Genomic DNA, 23,911 nt, shown 5'->3' with positions numbered 1-23,911 from the left:
CCATCCCTGGAATTGAAAGCTCTATGGGGCTCTGAGCAACCTGACCTAGTGGAAGATTCTCTGCCCATGGCAAGGGTTTGGAACAAAGTGATCTTTAAGGTCCTTCCAACCCAAATCATTCCAGGACTTTAACACACACTTCTCCAGTTATGGATTGCACAGTCTGGCACAGAAGAGCCATCTTCAGTCCCCTTAAACAGGTGAAGCTCCTTGGAAGCCTGAGAGCCTTTCTGTTCCAACACCCAGCTCAGATTCTCTTCTCTCTGCTGAATTTTTCAGGTAAGTGGGAGTAAAAGGCAGTAAAATTGCAGTCATATGCCAGCAGACAAGATTGAACACACACTGAGTGCAGACTTGATGAATAAGAAGGTGGTATTTTAATAGTCAATTTTCAGAGTATAATGGCTCTTGAAAATAGATTGCTTAGAATATTTTCTGTACTTAGAAGTGCTACTACTTAGCTGTGCACTTAAGTAAAAGCAGAACTTTGGGGCACCTTTAAATTGAGGGATTGCCATGGGTTAGAAAGGCTGACAGGGAAAGGGGTACCTCAAAACTAAAATGTGGTGCCATCAGACAGCATAATTGGCAGGGTATAAATAAAACAACTACTAGAGTTACCTTTATTGTAAGAACCTTTTGAAAAGCTCAGGTTGCTGCTGCATTCCCAGAACTTGGGATTTGTCCATTTAAGATGCTTAGACCCATGATTTGGAGGCATCTGTATTTGTGAATTGAAGAACAATTAAGTTCAGCAGGTCCACACTGCAAAGGAGGAGAGGCACAGAGCATTTCAGCCCAAAGTTCATGTCTGGATTGCTCTGGCTGGCTACAGAAATTTTCTGCAGTGTATGACATGCAAAGCTGGGAGGCACGGAACAAGATTTAGAGGGAGAGAGAGAACAGATGTGTCTCTGCAGGTCAAAGGCTTTCCCTGGGAGAGGGGAGCTCTGTGCTCACTCAGGAGCCTGTCTGAGGGCAGATAATGCACCTTTTACTGTGTCTGCACGCCACAAAATGTGCAAGTTGTCCTCAGAGCAGTCACTGCTTGGAGGGCACTGTCACACCTCAGCATTGTTCCCCCAAAGAGGCACCAGGCTGGGTGCTGTGTTTCCAGAGTGCCACCTCCCAGACACAGCTCAGTGTGCCCTCCAGGGTGCCTCTCTTAAACTCTGAACTCCTCCAAACAGATCAGAAAATAACAATTTTGTATGTTCTCCTGCAGCATTTAGTGCAGAGAGCTTTCTCTGCTAACCTGCTTCTCGGGGCACACAGCCTGAATTATCACCAGGAGATTTTCTGCTTGGATTTGACACATTTCTTTTCATGGTGAAGAGTGAGACCGACGTGATTCCCCTCGGAGTCAAAGGGACCTGAGCAGATTTCCTCTCAGTTTTCTGTGTCCCTTCCCATGAGATTGGGAGCCCTTTGATCAGCAATACTCTGTTAATAATTTATGTTAGCATTGTGCCTTGGATCCATAAGCTGACAGACCAGTGGCACTCCTGTCAGAACAGGAATACTAATGCAATACACCCACAATTGCTCTTCCCTGGAAAATGGTGTCACGGGAAACACAGCTTCTTCAGGGGCTAAACTTCATCATTATTTTTATTTTGGGTCCTCACAGGACAGCTCCTGAAGCTGCTCGTGCAATGAACTCTTACCATGTTTGTGGCCTGCTTGGGCCACTCACACCAAAAACTGGGACAATTCATGTTAATCTTAAAAAATGCCAGATGCTGGTGGAGGTCCTGGGAATAGTGGAATGATGAAAGAGGCAAAAATTGTGATCAGTATCTCAGGTCTCTTGATTTGTTTCCCAGAAGGGTAAATTTTCTTTTCTCCTCCTTTTCTGGCCGACACACTTGTAGAAGCCTTTATTATTTTTCACATCCCTTGCCAAATTCAGCTCCAATTCTGCTTCAGCCGTCCTGATCCCATCCCTACATATTTGGCCAGCATCCATAAAATATTCCCAGGACACACACCCCTCCTCATCCTCAAATGAAGGAGCCCAGCCCCTCCTGCCTCTCCAGCTCCAAGGAAAAATGTGATTTCTCATCAAGTTTATTTCCCTGCCTCTATTAATACTGGCCCTGAAGACAGATGTTGGCGAAGAGATGAGGCTGCTGCAAGGTAGTCCCTGGAACTGGGAGGGCTTGTCAAGCTTCTTAGACTTTCCAATATAATACTTTAACTTTTTTATTGATCTGAGAAAAATTTGAGGGAGTTAAGTGCATTCCCAGAGCTAATTGAACCTATATTTCTTCACAGATATGTGAGTCAGAGCATCTGAGTGTGTATTGCCAAATATAGCGATTGTGCTCCATCAAAAGACAGATGCCGGAGCACAACAGCACACATCCCAAAGTCTTGCTTTAATTAACCATTCAGAGAAATGATAGAAAGGGCTGTTTTCTGTGTATCTCTGGAAAAAATGCTGTATATTGGAACAGGAATGGCAGCAAGACTGATGAGACACAGAGGAAAGCCAGGGGGGGAGCAGAGCAGAGATTCTCTGCCTGGTTTATAGGATCACAGGATTGTAAGGGGCTAGAAAAGGATTTTAAAGATCATCTTGCTCCATCCCTTGTGCCATGGGACACCTTCCACCCTTCCAGGCCGCTCAAGGCTCCGACCTGGCTTTGAACACTGCCAGGTTGAGGCATCCAAAACCTCCCTGGCCAACCTCTTCCAGTGCCTCACCATTTTCACCGTAAGAAAAAAAAAATGTTCCCCATTTAATTTATTCATCCGATCTGCCGCAATAATTCCCCGTTATTGGGGAACACACCTGGAATTCGTGGCTCTCCCCTGTGGGGATGCCCGAAGCCCATGGTGCCGGGCACTCGGGGAAGTGCGGAGGGAAGGGGGAGGAGTAGGAAAACGAGGAAAAGGAGGAAGAAAACGAGGAAAAGGAGGAAGAAAACGAGGAAAAAGAAAGAGGAGAAGGAGGACGCGGGGAGCGCTGCCGGCCGTGAGGGCTCTGAGGGCCGCCAGGGGGCGCCGCGCGCTCTCGGGATCGCGGGGAGCGCGGGGATTGGGTGGGGCCCGCGCGCGCGCGGCGCTGATTGGCCGGCGCGGGCCGGGCCGGGCGCGCGGCGCCTCTTCTTAACGGGCGCGTCGCGAGCGCGGCGGGAGCGCTGAGCGCCGGCGGGGCCGCTGCCACTGTCACACCGGGACACTGTCGCGACATGAGCGAGGTGAGCCGGGCTGAGCGGGAACGGGAGGGGCAGGACGGAGGGTCAGTGTCACGACAGTGCGGGCAGCTGGGGAGGGAGCGCTGCGGAGGTCCCCAGAGGGGGTCTCAGCATCTCCTGTTCAGCGCATCCCCTCAGGTGTGTGTGCACCTGCGGAGCGTGAGGCAAGGTGCGGGTTTGTCCTTTGGGGTCTTAATTATAAATCTGGGATAATTTCTCCTACCTACCCAGCGCTTTCCTGTGGAAGAAGGAGGGTTTAGTTAAGTTGTGGGAAAGTTGCCTAATGGAGCTCATGGAAGAAAACGCTCTGGTTTTGGTTGGGTGCTGATGTAAACTTTGTAAGTAGCGTCCTGAGAGGCATTACAATCGAGGCGAAAAAATGTAAATAGTGCCAAACATGTAAGGATTACTTGTACCCTTGTAAATAAATAAGCTGGAATTTTGCACTTGTGGGGATTTTGCTTGCCTTTTTTTTTCTTTGCAGTGGAAAAGTTCAGACTAGAAAATTTTTTAGTTAAATGTATTGTAAGACAGATTAACTCCCTAGGTTCAGCTGGGAGATCCCACATTCTCCAGCTCAGCCCGTTCTTTGGGAATCAGCAGAGGTACCTGTAACCCAGCACCTATTTTTGGAGGCTGTTTGTTACAAAACACCTGCTACTCCATTAACAAATGGGATTTTCCTTTTTTAGAAGCAAAATTGAGAGCGACACGGGATAAGCTGTGACTGTTTGCTGTGCAGGTGTTACACTCAGCCCTGGAGAGCAGAGATGAAAAGCAGGAGCAGCCTGGGCTGTGGTGCAGGGATTTGTGAGGAGCAGCTCACGTTTTGGCTTTCAGGTCATGCCAGGTGGGGAGAGCAGAGGAAATCCTCATCTCTGCTGCCTGCAGGGATCAGGCACAGGGATCTCTTCATGAGAATCCTCTCCTCTGCTGCTGCCTGTATTTCTGTCACCTGGCTGGAGTTCCTGCAGTGTTGGTTTGGGTTTTTGTTGCTTTTTTTTTTGTTTGTTTGTTTCAACCGCTGTGATTTTGCTGCCCAGGTTGGCTGAAGTGTGCTGTAAGATGCAGCAGCACTAAAATTTACTTTAAATTTATAATTTGGGGGGAAATCTTATGGAGAGGAATGATGCTTGGGTGGTGCTGCTATAATTATATGAGGCTTTCTTGTCCCAGCTTTCTGCTGGCTGTATTTGCTCAGTAATTACCTTTCATAATTTGAATTAGGCTGATTGCCTTTTGGATTTGAAGAGACTCAGTGAAGGTAAAGATCCTCCCTGCTACCAGCCCAGGGGTTCTTTATTCCCAGTGCATTTGTTTGTGCCTGACAGAGCAAACCCCTGGAGCTGGGAGATGTTTCCCTGGTGCAGAGCTGCGTCCTGTGCCTGTGCCACTGAGCACTGCACTCGCTGTCTTCGGTGCTGCTGTCATTCCCCTGACAACATTGGGGAGTTAATCACCCTCAGCTCCAGTGAAGAAAAGCCTCCCTGCTGTTCCTTGCTGTCAGCTCTTCCCCAAAAGGCAGAGGAGAGCAACTACACCACCCCAAACCATCTCACTGCAAAAGATTGTTTAAAAAAATGAGGCAAAAAAATACCCTGAGCAGAAGGGAAGCTCTTGGATAACTGTTTGCTGTGTTGGGGTGGGGGGGGGTCTCAGTGGTTTTAGCTTGCAATGCTGCAATTGAAAGATATTTTTATTTTTAGCTTAATCTGGTAAAAAAATAAATCTGTGGATGAGGTGATTGAAAAGAGGCTCAATTAGAGCCTTCAATAGATTATCCCACATAGAACAGTGTTGGAGATTGGGATGGTGTTTTTTCTTGCTTTCTGTTACCAGTTGCCTGGATTTGAGCAGCGCTGGAAATGTGGTCACAGAAATCTCTGAGAAGAGCTTTCATCTCCCTGAGTTATTTCCTGAGACTTTGCATGAATTCTCATTTTAGGCTTCAAGCAAAATTGACTTCTTTCCTTTTTCTGGGCAGTGATTGGGGTGATTCATGAGTGTGGTGAGGCTCTTCAACAGGTTATGAAGAGCACCTGTGGCTGGCCCTGGATCCCTGGAAGTGCTCAAGGAGAGGTTGGATGTGGATCTGAGCAACCTGGGATAGTGGGAGGTGTCCCTGCCCATGGCAAGGGCTGGAACAAGATGATCTTTAAGGTCTGTTCTAAGCCAAACCGTTTTGTGATCACCAATCTCCTGGAGGAGAAAGCTGAAAAGGAAGCAGTTATTCATCTGCCTGTAGTACATTTCTATTTTCTAGCAGCTAGATTATATTTTTTTCAGGAAGGATAAGGACCTTGCCTGTAGGAAGAACATGACATTCCTTTCTCTGCAGTATTTGTCTGAAAATGTGTTTAATGAGTTCCTTCTGCTGGGCAGAAGTCTGGCCCTGTAAGTAGCCATTGGGAATGTGAGGTGTAAGAGTTGACCTAGGGGCTTTGAAAAATGTGATTTATGCTTCCTGCTGCCTGGTTTGGTGGCAGACATGTCCCTTAGCTGGATGGGAATTCCTTGGGAATATCAGTGTGCATTGAAATGCATCTTTAGCTGTGGAAGTCTGTCCTCAAATATCTGGGGAGCCTTTTCTGTAGGTCTGTGGCTGTTCTCTGTTGTTTTTAATGAGCCTGGAGAGGGGAGCTGTGCTGAAAACTATCAGCTGCTGTCAGGGAGCAGCCATGAGAGGCAGCCTGGCTTCCATTAAAGATCTCCAGTCACACAGGCTCAAGTGGGGTAATGTGCCCACAGACCAGTGCCAGATCTTTATTCACAGCCTCTGGACTCCCATCTGGCACAAACTCCATTCACACAGGGAATCCTGTCACCTGGTCACTCATTTAACTACCCTGACACGTTGCAGATGATGTTGGGTCCTGCTACTCCCCTGCCATGAGGCTTCACAAGAGGCATTCAATCACACAGACACTTTTATGATGTTCACTCCTGCCTTCTGTGTGGAATGTTCGTGGTTGTCATCAGGAATCAGCTCTGGCCTTAGGAAAGGGAGCACTTGAACAATATGGTCTCACAGCCCTGGGTGCTGCTCCAGTGGCTCAGGGATGAGGAGTCTCCAGCAGAGATTGCCTTGGATGCATTTAGTTCCTCTTTTAAAAGGGTCAGAGTGGTGCTGCTGGTGTAGGGGACAATCTCAGATTCAATACATCTTATTTAGGTGTGTAACTTTAGGAGAGCCATTTGGGAAATCTCTTTTTGATTGCCTGAGGCACCTATGATTGAAGAACATGCCCTGGAAGAGCCTTGTGCAACGTGAGTGAAGTACAGCACTGATTGCCAGGGTGCTGATGTGCACACTGTGAGTGGTGTGCACTTTGAGCCAGCAGCCTTTTATCTTTGAGAATCAGCCTGCTCACCAGACAGGAATATTCTGGCTTTCCTTTGGAAACAGGTGTCAAACAACCAGGCACATGAAATTCAGAGAGCTCTAAGGGTCTCTCTTAGTTGGGAAGGTAAAGTGCTGGAGACTTGATCTGTGTGTAAATGCAGAATTTTTGGTCAGGCTTTGAAAGCAAAGAACACTAAATTTTTGCTTCTTTGAGCTGCACCAGGCTCTTTGCCTTAGGGTGGGTTTGGAATCCTGCAGGCCCTGCTGTGCTGTGCCCACCTTCAAAAGGATCATGTTTGTGTGCCCTGTATGTAATTGGGGGGTGCAGGGTGTTCCTGGGGGATGAGCTGCTCATGCAGCTCTGCTCTGCAGCCTCAAGAGCTGAATCTTTGCTTTGGAGCTCAGACCACCCTCACTGGGAGGAGGTGTCCAAGCAGCCAGCTCAGCAGAGGTGCAGGGATAACTCTGGGGTCAAAAATGTTCTTCTGAAAAAGGAGCTTCACCAGTGCCTGAGGTGTGTCTGTAACACACCCATCAGCAAGGCAGCCTTCCAAACAAGCGATGCTCCATGGTTTGGGTGTGTCCCAGTGCCCAAAGAGAGTGTCCTTTTCTTGAGGGAGAGCCTGAAGCAGGTCCCTGTCCCTCTGGACAGGAGTGTTCAGCAGGAGGCTGTTGGAGGACAGGCAATGTATGAGATATTGGGTGTAAGTGGAGGTTTTTGGTTGAAACTGTGTCTGCTTCAGTTGGTTAAATGGTAAAACTGGGGTTCTTTCCTGGTTTGCTCTCCTGAATTCCCTTGAAACCATTCCATTGAAATGGTATTCAGCATCTTGGAACCACATTAACACAAGGGAGGATTATACAACCATAATCCTGATGGCACCAAATCAGAGAACTGCTGTTTTAAGGGAAGGACACACCATACTTGTTTAGAGGAGCTCTTGGTCTCTGCTCTGGTGTTTCCAGTCCTGCTGGGTGTCTGAGCCAGCCCCTCACCTTAGGGGGGCCCTTCTGGTTGCATTTTTCTGATATTGCCACGACCCCAATTGTTAATTATTTACCTTATACCCACAGTAGGTACAAAACTGTGCAGCTCTAAAAACCCCAGCAAGAACATGGCAGAGAGGAGGAGGAAATTCTGCAGCTGTTCCAGGATGGGGGTGGGATCAATAAGCACATGAACATCAGTTTTTAATTTTAACTCACATCTATTTATTAGCTGAGTGGTAAATTGCAGCTCAAAAGAGGAGGAAGAAGGGAGAACAATAAGTTTTACATCTGTCACTTTGCCTACTCTTTCCATCAGTGTGGTTTCAGTGGGATCAAGCATCTTCTAAAATAGCACTTAGAAGTGATGTTGGAAATTGATCTTAATTTGATGACACTGGCAGAAGCTCACGGGTTTTCTTGCCATGTGTAGAATGCCAACAGATTCAGGCAACACACTAAAAAAGGACATTTAGCTTTAATAGTGTGCTTTGATATCATGTTTCCTTGTAAAAGAGCAACTTACTCCAACCTGCATGCTGCAGGACTTGAGAGTACAATATAATTTCAGGCTGCAAAGGGATATTAGTTTCCTGTCCAATATCCCTAAATTTGTAATGAATTGGCAAGCTTATAGGAGTCATCATCCAACAGTTATTACATTATCTAGATCATGCTAGTGATGAAATGTGAAATAACTTCAGCAAGAACAGCAGTGGCATTTCCATTAAAGGTTTCTGGGTTTTTTGTTGTTGTGTTTTGTTTCTTTAATTTTAATAAAATATTGATTTCCAAACTGCCATTTGCTCTTGTCTGTCTCAGTTTTTTTTGTAGAAATGGCTTGGAAAATGTGTTTGCATGTTTTGCCTCTAAATCTGCTATGGAAGAGCTTGTAACAGAGTGGGCTAACCACTGGGTATGCCAATCCTGAGACACCCCAGTGGCTGAGGAGGATGGGGGAAAGCAATTCCTTCCTTCAGCCTCTCACTTGGCAACAGAACCCTGAATTCCCTGAGCCACGTAGCAGGTACTCTGCAAGGCACAGGGTCTTCTCATGAAGATGAAAAACATACATTCCCCCTCTTTCTAAGGAAACTTCTTCTGTTTCTTCAGTTTTTTGGGTATTTGGTTCCTAAATAGATCAAAAAATATGCTAGATACCTATAAACTAGGTCAACTCATAAATAATCCTTTTTTAACTTTGTCCTCTAATTTTAATTCAGAAAACCAGTCTCTAGTTCTCTTATAAAAAAAGAGGTGGAAGACAGACTATAAACATTAATCTTGTTAGGAAAATAAATGGCAAGCAACAGCAAAGGAAATCAGTTGTGAAATATTATAAAGGCCAGGATTTGGGGTCACAGTTTATCCCCACTCTCCATGTCTGCTTCCTCTAAGTCTACTTAGAGGTAAATTGGGCAAGTGTCACACAGAGCAGGTCTTTGGCTGGTGCTGTCTCACCTCATCAATTCATACCAAGAGGGATAAAGCCTTATTTATGCACTAACATGGAATTTGGAGGGAGAAGCACAAGTTTAGTCAGAGAAGAAATGAAAATTGTCTGCCTACATGACTTGAATATTAGTTACAGCTGAACTGTCTTTCCTCTTCAAGAGAAAGTCTTACTTTATAGACACTGAATGTTCTTGCATTCTCACCTTAGTGTAGAGTGCATGAAATATGACCTTAACCAGTGGTGTAGCTGACACTGTGAGTGCTGTAACAGTAGACAGGATGATGTTAGAGAGCTCTTTTGTGAGAGATGAAAGTAAGAAGCAAAAGGAAAAAGAAGAAAGTACAAAAACTTGTGTCCTTCTGTCTGACCTTGGAGACCTCAGAGATCCCTGGGCTGAGACAATGAGCTGCTGAGAAGGGTGGCACTGGGTAGGCATCAAATCTTGGGAGCACGGACTCTAGCTCTGCCAAGATGCTTGGAGGTGTGTATTTGATATCTTTACCATTGAGTCTGAGTGTCCAAATGCCTGACAGAAAGGTCTGAGCTGCTTTGTCACCAGCCTCACCTGGTGTTTCTTGGCTGCCAGTTGGATTCTTGGTGGGTTGTGGGGCCACAGCTACTGAATGGTGCCAGCAGAAGTGGGAAGCTGCAGCAGTAGAACCAGAGAAACCTGAAATGTGATCAATTTATGATGGTTTAAGCTTGGAAGGAGTGAGCAGCAGGGCTGTGGAGGTTCATTTTGGATCACTGCACAACAGGAGTCCCCTGAAAGTAAAAGGGAGAGATCCCTTTGGGGATCCTGGCTGGCTGCACACACTGGTGTGGGTGGATTTGTAGGGATTTTGGGTGCACCTTTTCTGGGAATGATGGAGCACAGTTCAGAAATGCCCAAGCCAGCTCTGACCAGGGCTGACCCTGGAAATGGGACCAGTCCATGTCCTGCTAAATCAGCTTGATGAGAGTTCACCAGCTCTCCTGGAGTGAATCAGGGAGTGGAAGAGATCTTAAATGAAGACTTGGGGTCTGCACAGCTTCAAAATCCCTGGGCAGAGTGTTGGGAGGCTGACAGCACCCACTGCTAGTATCTGGGGGTGATTTTGCATCTCCGTGTGCCCACTGTGACCAACAAAACCAGCCTGCTTACCCAGCAGCTACCATGACTCAACAGCCTTTTCCCAAAATGCAAGTGTGTAACAGCAGATGAAGCAAAAATTAATAGATCGGAGGACAGAAGTGATTGTTCTGAGGATATTAGACCTTTCTCTAGTGACACTCAGGACATGAAGGAAGACCAGAGAGTGCTTTTCACAGACATCAGAGTATTTTCCCATGAAATGTTTGCCTTACCAAGCAGTAGGGTGAGGTTGGTTTGGCCAGGTGAGTATCAGGGTGCAATGCCTAGGTCAATATGAGAACACATTTTAAAAGGCTGAAGTCCAGGTTTAGGTGAGAGGGTACAGAGGCAGAAAAATAACCCTTACAAAAATCACAAGTGTGTTCTCCATTTGAATTGTAGTGATTTTCATTCTCTAGCCTTAACGTTTCAAGAAATGGGGTTCTTTTTTCTCTTGGGGATCTTTCTTTCTCTTTTTCCCTTGGAGGAAAAAAGCTTTTCTTTGCAATAGCCAGCATTAAATTTTTCTGGTATTAAAATACTGAATACTCTGCATGTTGACTGTAAAGCACATAATTTTAACATTAATGGAAATGCTCTGAATAATGACTTTTATTTGAACTTTTTATTGTAGTGTTCCAGGAGGAAATCTGAACGACCTGGAAATCTGTTTCTTGGAATTCTAAAAGAGTACTTATAAAATATGAGGTCAGAGGATAAACTGGCAGAAATTAGAAACATTAAGTTGATGGGAAGGAAGGAGGAGGAAGGATGACTGGGCAGGCAGATGACATGGAGGGGAAAATGAGCCATGTGGCTTCATGGCTGCTTCACACTTCTCACTGCTGCAGTCAGAGCTGACAGATACACACCCCTGGAAGAGAGCAAACATATTGTTGGCTTGGCACATTTGGGAGTGCATGTGCCAGCACACATGTGCTGCAGTTTAAGCAGGGCAGCCAAATGCCTAAGGCAGGCCAGCTTGATGCCAATTTTAATTTGCCAGTCAGACTTGGCTAGTTATCACTTCTTTCCTTCAGCATATTTTGCAAGCTACTGGAGAGCACTAACACCCAAAGCAAGCTGAATGAACCTCTCAGGATAGATTACAGGAGATCCTCTCTTTCTCACAGGCCTTTTATTCTGAGCTTTGCTTTGTATTCCTTCTGTGGATCAAAAGCTTGGTGCTCTTCTGTCCTGGAATTGGACTTGGGGGATGGATCTGCAGGTGTGGGAACATTGGTAGCAAAGCTTCTACTTTAATATTGTGAATTGTAGAGAACCCAAATTGAAAATTACCTGAATTTTAGCAATAGCTTTTGCAGTCATGCCATGTAAGTCTTTAATAGATGTTTTTGTCTGACTGCAGTGTGTCAGGCAGCACAGCTGAATCTAAATCTGCTTTCTGCATGGAACTTGTAAGGAAACTATTTTCTCTCTAGTCCCAGGATAAGTTTGGGAGACTATTAGCAAAATGCATGGCTTTTCTTGTAGGAGCACCTAAGGGCCATTTTTAATGGCATTGCAGGATGTTTTGCCATGTTCATGTGTGAATGAGGCACAAATGTTTTTTCTTTTATTTCATATGCAAGACACAAAGTGCAGAATGGAGCCTGGTTCATAATGTGAGACTGAAGACAGAATGAAAGAGGGCTACATGGAGAAACTTGCAAGTTTTCGTTGAACTTGAACTGGAAAACACAGTTTATAGAATCACAGAATGGTTTGGGTTGGAAAGGACCTTAAAGATCTTCTTGTTCCAACCTGCCCTGGGCAGGGACAGCTTTCACTATCCCAGGTTGCCCCATCCACTTGTCCTTGGACACTTGCAGGGATGGGGCATCCACAGATTCTCAAGCCAGCCAGTGCCAGGGCCTCCCTACCCTCACAGGGATGGATTTAGGCTCAGGGCAGGTAACCTGGTCTGTCTTGGCTGGGGCCAGGGACCTTGGGAATTCTTAGAGCTTTTCTGTGAAAATTGCTTTATCTTCTCTCTGCTGTTAGCAATAAAATGGATCTCAGCAGCAATTTCCCTGAGCAGCTGCAGGGTCCTCAGAGCTTCTGATTTGCGGAAATCCCAATTTTCTGTCCATCTTGTGGACAGAGGCAGTGACCTGACTTGTCTCCTGCTTGCTACATATGAGTTTATTTGATCTCTGTCCCTGATTCGTGGCCATCAAGGTGACCTTGTGCCTCACCCTGCCCATTTTCCTTTCTCTGTGGCAGATTTCTTTCTAATCCTTTGGCTGTGGTTTTTCCTCCCAGTGCCAAGAGCTCTGCTCTGAACCACATCCCCCCCTTAACAAAGCAGCTCCTCTGAAGCTCTCAGCAGGTCATTCCCCATCCAGATGGGAACAATGCAGGACAAACCCTCTGTTGAGCACTGCCCCACATCAAGGGCACCTCCAGCAGCCCATCCTGGGTCCCCCTGGCGGGGATGTGCCCGTGGCACAGAGCCAGGGGTGTCAGCTTTGTGTCATCCCCGTGGGCAAGGCTGTGCTGCCAAGGCTGGGCACACTCATCATCCACAGATTCCCTGGTGCTGGGGTGACCCTGGAGAAGTTCCTGCCATCCCAGCAGATGGGTGTCAGAGCCCAGGACACCCCTCTGGCTGTCCTGAGCAGCCAATACCCCTGCCAGGGGCTCAGAGACCCTGGCACAGAGCCCAGGATGCCCCTCTGGGTTTGATTATGACCCGTGGAGCAAATTACCAAACTTCGATAAGATCTGCAAGCCACAACAGTTTAAGTAGAATGACAGTGAATTTATCACAGGGTGAAAAAGTAGATTTTGGGGATTTTAGAATGGGGGTTCAGGAGGCAAGATGGAGGGATCTGGTGTGTCCAGCCTTTCTCCTGTTGGGCTCTTTAGCTGGTCAGGATGACCCCGAGAAGAGTTCAAAAGTCTCTTTTCTCAGCCTGGCGCTTGTAGAAGGAGTCTGGGCTTTTCATTTCTTGGTCTCAAGGTTGTTTATTGTATCTTACATGTAAAAAATTTTCTCCTGCCTGCCGAGGTCCATCCAGCAGGACAGTTCCAGGCACTCTGCCTGCCCCCAGGGCAGGGTTATGTCTTTATACTAAAAACTACATATACAATATTTACAATTGCTTCCCAATCCCTATCACCTATGTTAGACAGTGAGCTTCTACTCTAAACCAATCTGTAAGTGCAATTGTAAATATTGTACACGTAGTTTTTAGTATAAAGACATAACACCTCCCTGGGGGCAGGCAGAGTGCCTGGACTGTCTTGCTGAACAGACCTCAGCTGGACAGGAGAAAGAATTTTATAGATAAGGAGCAATAAACAACCTTGAGACCGAGAACTGAAGAGCTCTGACTCCTTATTCGAGCACTGGGCTGGGAACAGAGACTTTCCATCTTTTCTTGGGGTCAGTCTGAGCAGCAGAAATCCCAAGAGCTGGGGCTGCTCCCAGCCCCTCTCTGGGACCAGACTGACTCCCTGGGGTGGGTGAAACAGTAGACTAAATGATGCAGAAACATCCCTGCCACTTGGTCTTGCCCTTGTCTTGAAAATCAAAGGCTTTGCCCCAGGCTGAAGGCAGAAAGTTCCTTTGAATGGTGGCTTGAAACTGCCATAATTAATATTTTTGGAAAATCCTGGCTGGCCCAGTTACTAGAGCAGTCTAACTGACTGTGATAATACCTGTTTAACTCTGAAATATGTAGGGAAACAGCAGGGAAGTAAGAACAGATTTTTTTTTTGCTTTTTAATGGTTCAATTGGAAATAAAAACATGCCAACAGAAAAAAAAAAACAAACAACAAAAAAAAACCCCAAAACCAAGCACCAGAATTTTTGCAGTCTTGGAAGAAGCAGCCTGTTTAATTAATGACAGCCAATATGATCAGAGATGAAGCAATTTGTCAGCGCCGATTTTTGCTGTGAACAATCCAAGCTGGCCCTTGAAGACAACCTCTAACTCAATTACAGCTGGGTTTAGAGCTCAGCAAATTGCATTACCCAAAACTTCAGAAGGGCTTGGAAGAATAAAATATAAAGGAAATTTTTTGCTACAAAACCACTATCCATAATCAGTTATATTATGCCTAGGCAGGGACTCTGAGCCCTTAATTGGCTTAGGACACTCTTCCTGGCTGGGGATGCTGATTTGAAAGGATACCCAGGATATTGTCTGTATCCAAATGCTGTTTCCAAATCCCCAAGGTTTTCTCTTGTTCCCAGTCAGGTGCCCTGCCTGTATTTCACACAGGGGACCAAGGCTGATAATTTAGGTTGCCCTGGTACAGCTGTTTGTGGATCAGAGACATCAACTACACGACTGAAATGATCAACAGAAGCAGTTGAAATATGTATTTCTTTTTTTAGCTGGATCATTTCAATGATTATTTTCAACACAGCTCTGCTGAAGAGTTATTTTTAACTTGAATAATTTCAGTGCTCCTATTTTCCGTGTGACCTTGCAAACAATTGTTTCCAAAGAAATGAGGCCTTGGAGATGGGAAGGTGTGGCTGGATTGGGCTCTAATGGGAAGTAGGAGTTCTTAAGGCAGGTTTCCTGCCCCAAAATGCCCTTTTTGGAACTGTAATGCCAGGTCTGATGCTACCAATAGATAAGAAATAATAGGAGGGAAAAAAAGGAAGAAACCACCTTAAGATAAATAGAAATAAAATGGATAAAGATAAATAAAACCAGTCAGTTTTTATTTATGCCATCTAGCTTAATAAATTTTTATGTAATTGAAATATTCTCTTACGTCACCCTGGAAGTGGAAAAAGAGGAGACCTCAGTGTAATGGGGATATGGGCTGTATCACCCATGTCCAAGTGAGAAATGAGGTCACTTTTTGGCAGGTGGTGTGAGAAGGTTTTTTTGTAGTTGATTTTACTCTCTTTGCCCTTTGCTAAACAAAACCCAACGTGCAATTCAGGGAAATTCCACAGCACCACACCAAGGTTCCAGTTCCACTCATAAAAGTAATTCTGCTGAGTTGAAGACAGCTCCTTGTCCATATCTGAGTTAGCCCTGTAAATAAACCATGCTGGATCAAATCTTCCATTTCCTGCAGGAAAAAAAAAAAAAGGGATTACTTCTCATGGCTGGCATGGTAATTAACTGGATTTGGGAAATACATTCTTGCAGCTGCTTTCAAAATTAACTTCAAAGATTCCATTAATCCCTGCCTCTGAAAAAAAAATAAAAAATTGTGATTACAATGTCTTTGGAGAAATAATGTTTTAATTCAAAATATGCTAATAACCTAAATATTAAGCAAGCTACTGTTTGTGCTAATTATGTTGATTACATTTGGTGTTGGTGTAAATATTCAGTTTACAACATTATATGGAATCTGAATACAAAATCAGCAGGTTCTCACTGTGCTGATTTATAAATTACAGCCCAGCATCGGCAAAAGTGGGGCACAGCTAAAGTTCTTTTCTGTGCTATTAGAATATTTAAAACCAGCACTGTAAGTAGGTTCCTCTATCCCAGGCTGTGATTCCCTCAGCCCATTTTCATCAGATGCCTCCTAATTTATCCTGGGATCTGCCTCCAGCCCTGGGGCCCAGCCCAGGGAGGAGCTGGAGCTGCTGCAGAGAGCCCAGAGGAGGCTCCAGGATGAGCAGAGGGATGGAGCAGCTCTGCTGGGAGGAAAGGCTGGCACAGCTGGGATTGTTCACCTGCACAGGAGAAGCTTTGGCCTGAGCTCAGGGTGGCCTTGCAGGGCCTGGAGGAGCCCCAGGAAAGCTGGAGAGAGACAATTTCCAGGGCATGCAGGGACAGCACCCAGGGAATGGCTGCCAGTGCCAGAGGGCAGGGCTGGGTGGGATCTTGGCAATGAGGAATTGTTCCCTGGCAGGGTGGGCAGGGGCTGGGATGGAATTCCAGCCCTGGATCCCTGGCAGTGCCCAAGGCCAGGTTGGACACTGGGCTTGGAGCAGCCTGGGACAGTGGAAGGTGTCCCTGCCATGGCAGGGGTGGCACTGGATGGGCTTTGAGGTCCCCTCCAGCCCAAACCATTCCATGGTTCGAAGTGTGCTCAGTGCTGAAGGACCTCCTGCTCCTCCTGCTGACTGTGTACACTCTGAGCATTCACCTCAAGCCAGAAGTTCTGTCTGGACAGAAGTGAACAAATCACAGCCTCCTAAATTGAATCAAATGCCCTAAGCCTGTGAGCAGGTCTGTGCTGAAGCACTCTGTGTGTATTTTGTGTAGACATGTAAATAAAAATGTGTGTTCTGCATGGGCAATGGCCACACTGCAAACACCATTTGTAGTTATCAGAGACTTGTTAATTTTGGACAGATAATACTGTGCTTTGCAGGATGACAATGTGCATAACCACGTCCCTTCAGTGACTAAAAAAGTCCCAAAAATCCACTGTCCCTCTGTCAGCTTGAAGCCACTGCAGTTAGAATCCCATTGGCGCATCTCAGCCCACCTGCGTAGTTTTAATTTATTAAAATAGCTGTAGGAAAGCCTTAATAAAATCAGGGACAATCAGGAGCCCAGTCAAGTAGAAAACTGTCTGACCCATGAGGATAATTACAGGAGTTGTCAGAGTGCCAGGGATCATTTAGCTTTGACAGCCAGTATGGAAAGATGGATTTTGGTGCTCTTGCTCTGGCAGCATCGTGCTGCCCTGGCAAAGGAAAACAGACAGAAAACTGGCTGTGGAAAACTCCCTTGGAGTAGAGAAGCATGCAGGGAGGAGGGGATACATAGGTGAGGAAGTATAAATTGATAAATAATTTTTCTTTCTGTCAGGCTGCTCAGGAAATGCAGTCTGTGATCTCTCCCAATCATGTGTTAGACAGAAGTAACAGACACGTTATCAGATTTATCCATCATTCCAACCAAGTCTTGGCTAGGTGTTCTGTACCTGCTGCAATTCCCTAAATGTGGCTTTTGAAGGACACTTCCATCTCATAAATATTCAGTCCCACATCTATAAAAATGTGTGGAAGAGTGGAGGAACTTGTAAAGGAGGCAGAAGGAGATGAGTGAGGAGGGTTTATTTGTGTAGTGTCTTGTGCAATTTTTATTGCTTTATCCAAGCTCCTGTCAGGGGTTCTTCAGCCCTGGCTGCAGATGTTCTTTAGGTGAGTGATGTGAGTGAACCTGTACGTCACTGAGTTGGTTTGGGATTTGCCATCTGTCTGTGCTGCAGACCAGTTTGGAGAAGAAATAATTAGAAGGAAATGAGTGAAATGATAGAAGTTGTGCCTGGCTCTCCAGCAGGGTGCTTTATCTCTCCCAGCTGTTCATTTCCATGCTTTCTGATATATAATTCCAAAAAATACTTTTTAGTGGTGCTAAAATTCCAGTCCCCTTACTGGAATCCCTTGCAGCTTCAGCAACCAAAATCTTTTTGTCACAGCAACATAATTTTCCTTGCTCTTAATTTTTTTTATTTTTAAGCATTGTGATTTACTTTATCCATTTCTAAACCAAATTATTACTGTGTTGTGGCTAAGAGTAATGTTTTTCACACTTCAGGGTGTGAAATGCTGAGTGCCACAGTTTCAGGTTGGTACATGACGTTAGAAAGAGGTAGTGACACAGAAATCTCCAGTAAAGGAGAACTTATCCTAAATAATCATATTGAAATCCCAAATTCTGCAGTGTAGCCACTCATCTCAAGTCATACTGCTTGCTTCTTTCCCCTACTTAAATTCTGGATTTTCGTTTAGATTCTGATGTATCTCCTGATCATGCTGCTGTGATTGGGAAGCTTTCCTTCCTTGAAAAACACCACAAGTCCCTAAGCAGATATTTTCAGTGACATTTTTATTGCAGAAAGATCATAAACTTCATAAATCTTTGAAATTTATTTTGCAGTACTTTTTTCATATTAAGGCTGAAACAGCTGAGGGGTTTTTTTTTTTGATTAAAGCAGAATACTATAAAAAAATGGTCCTTATGAAATAGTTTAGTTGGATTCCATTTATGTTTCTTAAAGATAAATCTTTGTATGGGGAAGGGATGGTGATGCAGAGGGAAGGCTTGCTTGGCACAGTGCTGGCAAAGCCACAGCTTTTTTGTGTTGCTTAGTACCAACGTGTATTTCCTTTTGTCACACCTTAGAGTATCAAAACAAAGCTTAGGAAAAGCTTAGGACATGCACAAATTAGGAAAAGCTTAGGACATGCACAAATTTCCCTGCTGCTCCCCTTGCCAATGCAGAACATCCTAAATAAATTTTCATATGTGTCACCCCTGTCAGTCTATGCTGACTTTTTCTGCTGTCCACTTTACTGAGACTTTCCACCTGTTTCTATTATTTTAATTCCACTCTTGGATCTTTTTTTTTTCATTCTTTTATATAGAAACACATCCTGTTGAAAATCTGCAGCCACTGCTTTCCTGGGATTCAGCCTTTTGTACCTTGTTGACCCTGCACTGAGGCGAAGCATCAACTTGATGTTATTATCTGGAAGGGCCCATTTGTCAGAATGTTCTGGCAGTTTCATGTCCCTGATCTTGGACTTTTCTGTGGCTCACCATAAAACAAACAACCCTTCTGCCCCTAAAAATTCTCTAATCAACACCTGGCTGCAATCCCTAACATTGAGGTGCTAATTAAAAGCATTGCTGAAAAGGTCAGGCTATTTCAAGACAAGAACAGAATGTAAGATTAAAGGCAAAAATTAGGCTTGGGGGTGCAGCAGGGGCTAGAAGAACGAGTCAAAAAGCTGCTGCAGTAATTTAACATTCTTCTTGAAATGTCCTCGTGGCTCAAAGTTCACTTTTGACCTCAGTTTGCTCGCCTTGGGGACTAATTTAGTACAGATTTTCATACCACATTAACTGGCCTCTGAGAGTTGAACAGGAAAGCCAACCTGTTCTTTTCTTACTGAGATTTGGAGCATATGGCAGAATTCTTTTGAACTTCCTCTGCTGACAAATTGGGAGTCACTTTGATTTTTGGAGACATTTTTAATTATGTGTCTTTGGTGTTTTGTAAAACCACCGAGTTAAAAATTAATATAGCCCGAAGCAGTCATAAACTCTGTTTCCTCCTACACAACATAGCAACAAAACTGTTTATCATGTTTTACTGTAAAATCATTACAGGTCTGCACTCGTGTTCATTTCAGCTCTGATGTTTCTTTGATGCCTGGTGGAAAGTTTATTCAGTGTTTCTATCCTGGTGCTTGCCTTAAAAGATGCTGTGGAATTGCAGAAGCAGTCTCTGAAGGAAGGGAGCTGGCTACAAGTTATAGGAGATGGGAATTCTCTGTTGGGAGAAAAGGCTGAGGGAGCTGAGGCTGTTCAGCCTATCAGATCCCAGAAATTATTATTGCTTTTCTTGTATTTCAGTGATTTTAATTTCATCTATTTTATCTTATCTATGGACAATACCTGCTATCCCAGCATTTCTTCCATTGCTTCTTGAAAATACCCCCAGTAACTTCTCCTCGTGTTCAGTCCCCTTTTGCTCTGAACCACATTAAAAAGCTCAGCTTTGTTCTGGAACCTGCAGTAGCATCGTGAAAGGTGATGGAAGAAAAAAGAAACTCTAGCTGCTAATAATACCAACACCTTGAAAATGTTTTGAAAAGTAGGTCCACTGAATGGATTGAAATATAAGACTAAAGGCTTTGCAGGAGGATGATCCCATTGTATCTGGCTTTTTCCTGAGTTTCAGTGCCTTGTTAATGAGCAGCTGATTCTGACTTTCAAATCCATTGCAGTCACTTGGAAGACAGCACAGGGCTCATAGATCAAAATACATCTATAACCAAAGGAAAAGCTCTCAGAAGCTGGCTTGGCACACTTTCAGGTTTCTTTCTGTACAAGTTCAGCGGTCACCAATCAAACAAATGGCTGCAGAATATTGCAACTGATTTCAGACTTAAAAGAAAAATACCATGACCTCATGAATAGAAAAACCTTAATTTACCAAAGCCAAGTTTTTATTCTTTTTCTTTGACAACATTCTGCTCTCCCCGAGGGGAAATCTCAAGACACGAAATAAATGTGTGAATCCATATTCCAGCACTCCATCATAAGCAGACTGAACCTGACAGGTATAGCCTAGGGAGGAAAGAGAAGCTTTCATAAAGCTTAAGTAGCACAGCCTGAAATGCTCAGGAAATAACACAACTTGGAAAAGCCTTTAAAAATATACAGGGGAAGAAAAAGGAATATAGGTACTTTTTATTGATAGGAAAAGTAAAGTAGTTTGTAAATGAACACTGAAATCTTCTTTAAAGTGCAGTTTAGAGTTGAAACATGGAATTATTAACCAGACATTAAATAAAGGCACAAAGCAAAACTGGCTGTTGGGGGATGTATTGATTTCTGGCTGTTGGTAACTTATGCTTTTGTCAAAGGTGTTCATCCCATTCTCTGTTATTGGCCAAGTTTTTGTCTTGGCTCAGAGGCTCCAGGGAGAAAACAAATATATTTCCATTTTCCATGTCAGAGCTAAGAGTACACGTGAAGGTTTTGTTCTTACCTCATGATTAGGTCTATTATATACAAAAAATACTTTGGAAATACCACTGCTTGGAAAGACAAAAGAGAGAAACCAAAGCAGAGAAGGTTTTAACCAGAAATTTTAGAGAAAATGCCTTCAGATAAGTATGGCTGTATGAATTTTCTTGGGAGAAAATGACTGTCCAGCTATTGGTAAAAACCATTTGGTTTGCAGTGCTGTTCACTTCCCTGGTGCTTGAGGATGTGCTGCCTCTGGTGGCTGAGTGCAGCTGCATTTATTCTCTGATTTTAACATTTCCAGATTCCTACATGAACAACCCTAAAGGACTATTTCTTTAGTTCAGTAACACACACAAGCATGAGTAATTTTGCATAAGAAATACTAGTTTTGCCATATCCTTTAAATACCTTTATCCACCTTGGGGTGCTTTCTCTGGGGAATAATTTTCACAGAATGACCACTCCTAAGCTGGGAAGTTCCTGCTATTATAACCACTCTGGTACTCTGCCGCTGTGAATATTTCCACTGCCTTGGTGTTTGCCACCTGTCACTTGGCAGAGTGATCTAAATCAGTTCTTTTTCATGGAAATTCAGGAGGCTGTTCTTTGGAGAAAGTGAATTAAAGTGGGAAATTCCATCTTCTCTTGTGGCCAAAGCAGAAACTGAATCTTGTAGCCAAAATGAGATCTGGAGATTCTCCTTAGTCCTCCTTTCCTTGCAAATGTATTTCTAGGGAACGTTGTTATTGTGTCTTTTTCGTGGCATTGTCCAAATTAACTTCAGGCTGGCTTTGACCCTTATAATTTTGTCCCTGTAAAATCTCACAACTTCCCTGTAGCCCTCCTGAGTCATGGAACGGGAGGCACAGCAAGGAGCTGAAGAAATGAAATGCTGCAGAATATCTCCTACCCTTGTACTGCTGGGAACCTGATTACACACATACATATCACTCATGGTGAAAATTACATCCAGGGGCACAAGCAGTGATGCAGCTGGACCTAAAGCTGAGTTTTTTTTATATTGGAGAAGAGCTCCAGGATCCCAGAGTCCAGCCTTGGAATGGAACTAAGCATTCCTGGTTCACTGGCAGTGTCTCAAAGCAGCATTGCTTTGAGGGTGAATGGATTATCCAATGTATTGAGGAGAAATCAGGCTGTAATTACCAGGAATTCCAAGGGGAAAGTGCATGTTCAAGTGTGTTCTAACCTCTTGTTTTCTATTTTTTTTCTCCCTTAACAGAGACAAGGAACCGGGGCTACAAATGGGAAAGACAAGACCTCTGGTGAGAATGGTAAGGGTTGTCTTTATTTCTGGATGGAGAATACTGAGTAAAATGGAGCCAAAATACTTTTAACTGTAGTGACAGATGTCTGTAGTGAAGGCTTTGGTGTCATAACTTATCTTTTGATTGTGTTTGAGAGATTGGAAGGGCTTCAGTGGGTTTTTCTTTTTATTTGCACTTTTAAACCCTTTGCTAAAGTAGAATCTCTTTTCTGAGTGTGTACTGTGGTAAACCAAAGGACTTCACAGAAGTCAGAGCAGACACAAGTGGGGCTGAAACAAGATCAGATATGTGTGAAACACCAAAAAACAAGGTGGGGTATTATGAGCTGCTCCATGAACGAGGAAGGTGAAGAGAAATAAAGTTTCAAAGGATTTGCTCATAGAATTTCTGTAGTCTGATGAATCCTACCTAACTTCAGGCCCAGAACTAAGACACCAAAGTTAAAATCCACCTGTTTAGAGCTCATTTGAGTGTTGCTAGAGAGAAGCTATGGATGGAGCAGCTCTCATGGAAGGACCAGATGGCAAATTTCATCACTGGAGTGAGTCTGGACTCATCTCCACTCCTCCAAGGGGTGACTCATGGGCCATGTTCAGACCTTAACAAAGGGGCTGGCAGAGACCAGTGTCAACCCTTTAAGTGGCATAAACAATTCTGATTAAAAATGGTGATTTTTTTCCCCCAGAAGAAGGCAAAATGGAATTTTCAGGAAAACAGTAATTGTTTGAGGTTTTATTAGCTGAAATCTCATTTATTTCTTACAGGAGCAGAAATGCTTTACAGACAAGTGATAATTGATTAAAAGCTGGTTACCATCAGACACATTTTTCAAAGGAAAATCTTTTAAATTTTTTTTTTTAATACAGCCAGCTGAAAAAGAAGCAGCATCAGAAGGAGGATTGAACTATAAAATGTGCTCTCTGCTTCTGTTTGCTCATCCAGTTCTAATTAAAAGAATTGTCCATCCCATCCCCTGAAAAGCAGAAAAGATCCAAGTCCCTTCTCTGAAAAGGCTTTTCCAGTGGGTCATTTGAGCAGTTATCTTGGATGTGTGTTTTGGCCTTTCAAGTGTTGGTCAGAGTAGAATTTTTGGGCCCTTTGAAGCAACACATCCTAAAGCATTAAGAGCCTTCTTTATGGATGGTTTTCCTATTACAGGGAGGTGACTTTCCCATAAGGGCTGTTTGCATAATGTTTCAGTAAATGAAATCCATAGATGATGCTCCCACTATGATAAAACACAAATTGGAGTGGAAAAAAAAAACCCAACAAATAAATATTTTGGCTTGTTATAATGTCTTGAATTAGTGGGAACAAATGTACCCTGACAGCAAAACAATTTGCATTTTCAAGTTAACAGGGAAGGAAAGCAAGCAAAATTATGTCAGCCATTTGGGCAGCATGGGGAGCATGTTTTTCTCTTTTCTGTTTGAGCACATTATGAACTCAGCTCATTTGCCTTGAATTTCTTTCCCAAATAAAAATTTCTTCCTGAATAAAATCGTCCTGTTGTCAAGTTTAGCTTAGATTTACTGATTCTGCAGCCTTTTTAAAAGCAATTTTTTTTTCTTAGTAGGGATTTTGAGTGAGCAAGGGCTGCATCATTAATTCAAATATATATATGTTTCTAGTTGTAGCATAATTTTATGTATAGCATACACAGACAGATGCACAGTTAATCTTGGGTAAATAGATACCAATTATTTTTTGTAATGAAATTATGGCAGAAAAGCTGTCACCTACATAAAACACAGGAGCAGCAGGGGAGATGGAATAGAGTCCTCTGATCTCCCCAGCCCACATGCTTGCATAAAAATAAAGCAGAATCAGAACTTTGAACCTGAGATTGAATGCTAAATCAAAGAAGCAGAAATGTGCAATTCTTTGTCCTTATTAGCACTGTGTGGTTCAAACTCAAGCAGTGATTTATTGCTCTGAAAATTGGGGTGTGCTGGAAACCTACATAGACAATATAAATCCTCTGTTCCACGTTTTTCTGGCCAGAAGTCTGCAATATGTCCATGTCTTAAATGTTATTAGCCTTTTCTTGCAAGTGTTTGTTTCCCTGTCAAAAGGAAACTTTCCCTTTTGTTT

At 43.9% G+C, this 23,911-nt stretch overlaps 1 protein-coding gene across 1 annotated transcript in view; it reads left to right on the top strand.

Moving 5' to 3' along the window:
• The first annotated feature begins 3,088 nt into the window (after positions 1-3,088).
• The window catches only part of PCP4 (Purkinje cell protein 4), a 52,623-nt gene continuing 31,800 nt past the window's right edge, over positions 3,089-23,911 (top strand). The window contains exons 1-2 of the mRNA XM_066545554.1: positions 3,089-3,206; positions 21,772-21,823. Of these exons, the coding sequence (XP_066401651.1) occupies positions 3,198-3,206; positions 21,772-21,823 (61 nt within the window). The 5' untranslated portion in view covers positions 3,089-3,197. The remainder of the gene's footprint in view (positions 3,207-21,771; positions 21,824-23,911) is intronic.

Source organism: Molothrus aeneus, chromosome 2, assembly GCF_037042795.1.
Source record: "Molothrus aeneus isolate 106 chromosome 2, BPBGC_Maene_1.0, whole genome shotgun sequence".
Classification (NCBI taxonomy): Eukaryota; Metazoa; Chordata; class Aves; order Passeriformes; family Icteridae; genus Molothrus; species Molothrus aeneus.
The sequence above is the reverse complement of the archived record's forward strand: the minus strand, read 5'-3'. Positions and strand labels throughout refer to the sequence as shown.